Source organism: Abrus precatorius, unplaced genomic scaffold (genome assembly GCF_003935025.1).
Source record: "Abrus precatorius isolate BTA unplaced genomic scaffold, Abrus_2018 Scaffold10, whole genome shotgun sequence".
In the NCBI taxonomy this organism is placed as follows: Eukaryota; Viridiplantae; Streptophyta; class Magnoliopsida; order Fabales; family Fabaceae; genus Abrus; species Abrus precatorius.
In genome coordinates this window covers 34,982,237-34,985,070 of record NW_020874292.1, presented here as the reverse complement: position 1 = coordinate 34,985,070, position 2,834 = coordinate 34,982,237, and the positions used below count along the sequence as shown (strand labels likewise).

The window sequence follows — 2,834 nt, the reverse complement described above, 5'->3', positions numbered from 1 at the left end:
ATCTATTAAATTCCTATTAACACTTATTTTTGTCGGTGTGAAATTATCTTTTCCTTGGACATATTGTCTGATGAAAAAGTGGCTCCAAATTCTATTACCCTTTTCAACTAAATCGCCTAACCTTTTTCTCCCCTTTTCAATCGGTTTCGAAATTCTGCCTCTAGGATAACAATAAGAAAAAACATGGCACCATGTTCTCCATTTACATCATTTTATGTCTAAAACTTTACTCTTTCTTTTACTATATGTAACATGAATTTGCACCTTATGTGTTGCAATATAAGGTGCTCTCATATATCTTTTAAAATCATAAAAAGATAACTAAACATTACAATCTCATAAATATTTGATAGTAGCCATTTACATTAAAGCATTTGAAAATCATCAAATATTCACTCAATATGAAAAGTTTACCCGTAGCCGTAATACTGGAATGTGTTTGAAAAAGTACTACAGCTTTCATTACCACAAGAAACAAAATGGAATTTATTGTCCATTTCAAAGTCCTATATATGAACTGGTTCTTACCATACCAAGAAATGAATAATGAAAGGGGTGTTGATTTAACAAGTAAAAAAATAATTGCAATATGCAGCAATTTCAAAGAGTGGTGAGGTTGTTTAGCAAAAGAGCTCTTAAGCCAATGAGATGTGCAGGGAATACTTTAGAGAAGCCAAAGAAAAATGGGAGACACGGAAACAACGCGCACGTTCCTCTCATATCTCACTTGTTTCTTTATGACTTTCGGTTTTCTCTCTCTCTTATAATATGAACTTTCCCTTATGGACAAAATGGTGTCTACCAATTCAAGGAATAATAAATATGTGTCCTTTTTTCTTGTGATTCTCCATAAATACTCTTATTCCCATGCTCTTCTCCCTCTCTCTCTCACCCCTCTCTTGTTGGCCACTGCCTTGTGATCACATCACAGGGACATTAATTATTCAGAGGGGCTTGCTAGTGTTTTCACATATATGATCATGGTTTGGATCAATTCCCCTGTTTTCTCTGTTTAGCAACTTCTTATTGATGACCCTTTTGGTTCAAATGTTTTACTATGTTTCCCTTTGTTGTGTTTCATATAGGGATACCAAAAACCTGCATGGTTGGAAGCTCTTTACACGCAAAAGTTCTTTGTGGGCTGCTCTCACCATGAGAATGCAAAAAAGAATGAAAAGAACATATGTTGCTTAGATTGTTGCACCAGCATTTGTCCCCATTGCTTGCCTTCCCATCGCTTCCATAGGCTTCTTCAGGTTCGCCGTTACGTTTATCATGATGTTGTCAGATTGGAAGATCTTCACAAACTCATTGACTGCTCCAACGTGCAGGTATATATACTGATGTTTAAGCGTGTGTTGAAAATATGTTAAAAGAGTACATTTTCTAACATAAAAATTATAACCAGAAGTTACATTAAAGTAAAGGTAAATCATTAGATATTTTAACACAAATCTTAATAAGCACTGTGGTGCCACTAGTTGAGAGGTTGATTAATTAGTAATTTAGTTCTTCATACAAGTAAAACTTAATTAGTGCATGTTTAGCTTAGTTTATTTTGAAAAATAGTAGTTTATTGTTGATAAATTTGAAATAAAAGTTTGTTTTTGTCAATTTACTTGGAGGTTTTTGGGAATGAAGGTTTTGGAGGGAAGAAGAGGGGAAGGCAAAATTTGTATTTAAAATTAATATTTTTTTAAAATATAAAATATAAAATATAAATTGATATATTTATATAAATTTTATATATTAACCATGTATTTATTATTGTAAATAATATATAATATTTTAATTTAAAATTAAAAAATATGTCATTTCTTTTTTTACTCTCCAAAATCTCTCTCCCAAATAAACAAGAGAACTTTTAAAAAGTAAATAATTATTTCTCAAAATTTAAGTGTTTTTAAACATGTATTCAATTTTATTTAAATTCAATGTTTGTTATCAAACGTGTGACTCTACAATAATATTGTATGTGGTTTGCTAATTTAAAAATGTTTGAATTCCATTAGTCTTATACCATCAATAGTGCCAAGGTGGTGTTCATAAAGAAGAGACCTCAAAATCGGCAATTCAAGGGATCAGGAAACTACTGCACTTCCTGTGACAGAAGTCTCCAAGAACCCTTTATCCATTGTTCTCTAGGATGCAAGGTACACACATACCCCATCTATGCTTAATTCTGTGGACAACAATTGAGTTGTCAATGAGTGATCTTTTCTTTCTCTCCTAAATGTGAGAATTTAGTTATTACAAAAGTAGTGTGATTCTTTATAACTTAGGTGAGTATGTGATATGCATATGTATAGGTGGATTTTGTGCTGAAACACTACAAGAAACTCTCTCCCTATTTGAGAAGATGCAACACCTTGCATCTAAGTCCTGATTTCCTAATCCCACAAGAGATGGGTGATGATGAGATGACTCGTTCAACAATTGTGGACTGTGATGAGCCAATGAGCTCATCCTCAGGATCAGAGAACATGAGCATGGCTTGCACAGAGATTGTTAGGAAGAAGCGTAGTGGGTGGAATGTGTGTGGAAGATCAATGGCCAACAAGGTTTCTAATGAAGACATGGCTACTAGCATGAGTAGAAGGAAAGGCATCCCTCATAGATCTCCTTTGTGTTAGCACTTTGCAATATCAATAGGTGCAACCCTAAACAACAAAAAGATCATTAGTTTACTACAAAACATGTTACATTTTTTTAATTATTAATAATATGATATTTTGACTGAAGTGGAATTATTCAAATCTTCTCTCTCACTCTCGAAATTGAAGTCTTTTAGTTTTAATTAATCACTTTGTCGGAGCTTTTGTTTAGTGGTATCA

General features: G+C 32.9%; 1 protein-coding gene across 1 annotated transcript; it reads left to right on the top strand.

Annotated features, from left to right (window-relative positions):
* Positions 1 to 643: 643 nt before the first annotated feature.
* Positions 644 to 2,633, top strand: LOC113852363. Its single transcript, XM_027482590.1, has 4 exons — positions 644 to 709; positions 1,086 to 1,331; positions 2,013 to 2,153; positions 2,310 to 2,633. The coding sequence occupies exons 1-4, from the start codon at positions 644 to 646 to the stop codon at positions 2,631 to 2,633; spliced, it is 777 nt and encodes a 258-aa protein (XP_027338391.1).
* Positions 2,634 to 2,834: the final 201 nt, after the last annotated feature.

Coding starts and splice junctions, on each gene's coding strand:
- LOC113852363 (XM_027482590.1), top strand. CDS start 644: ATGAGATGTGCAGGGAATACTTTAGAGAAGCCAAAGAAAAATGGGAGA. Junction 710..1,085: donor GACACGGAAACAACGCGCAC/GTTCCTCTCATA, acceptor TGTTTCATATAG/GGATACCAAAAACCTGCATG. Junction 2,154..2,309: donor ATTGTTCTCTAGGATGCAAG/GTACACACATAC, acceptor GCATATGTATAG/GTGGATTTTGTGCTGAAACA.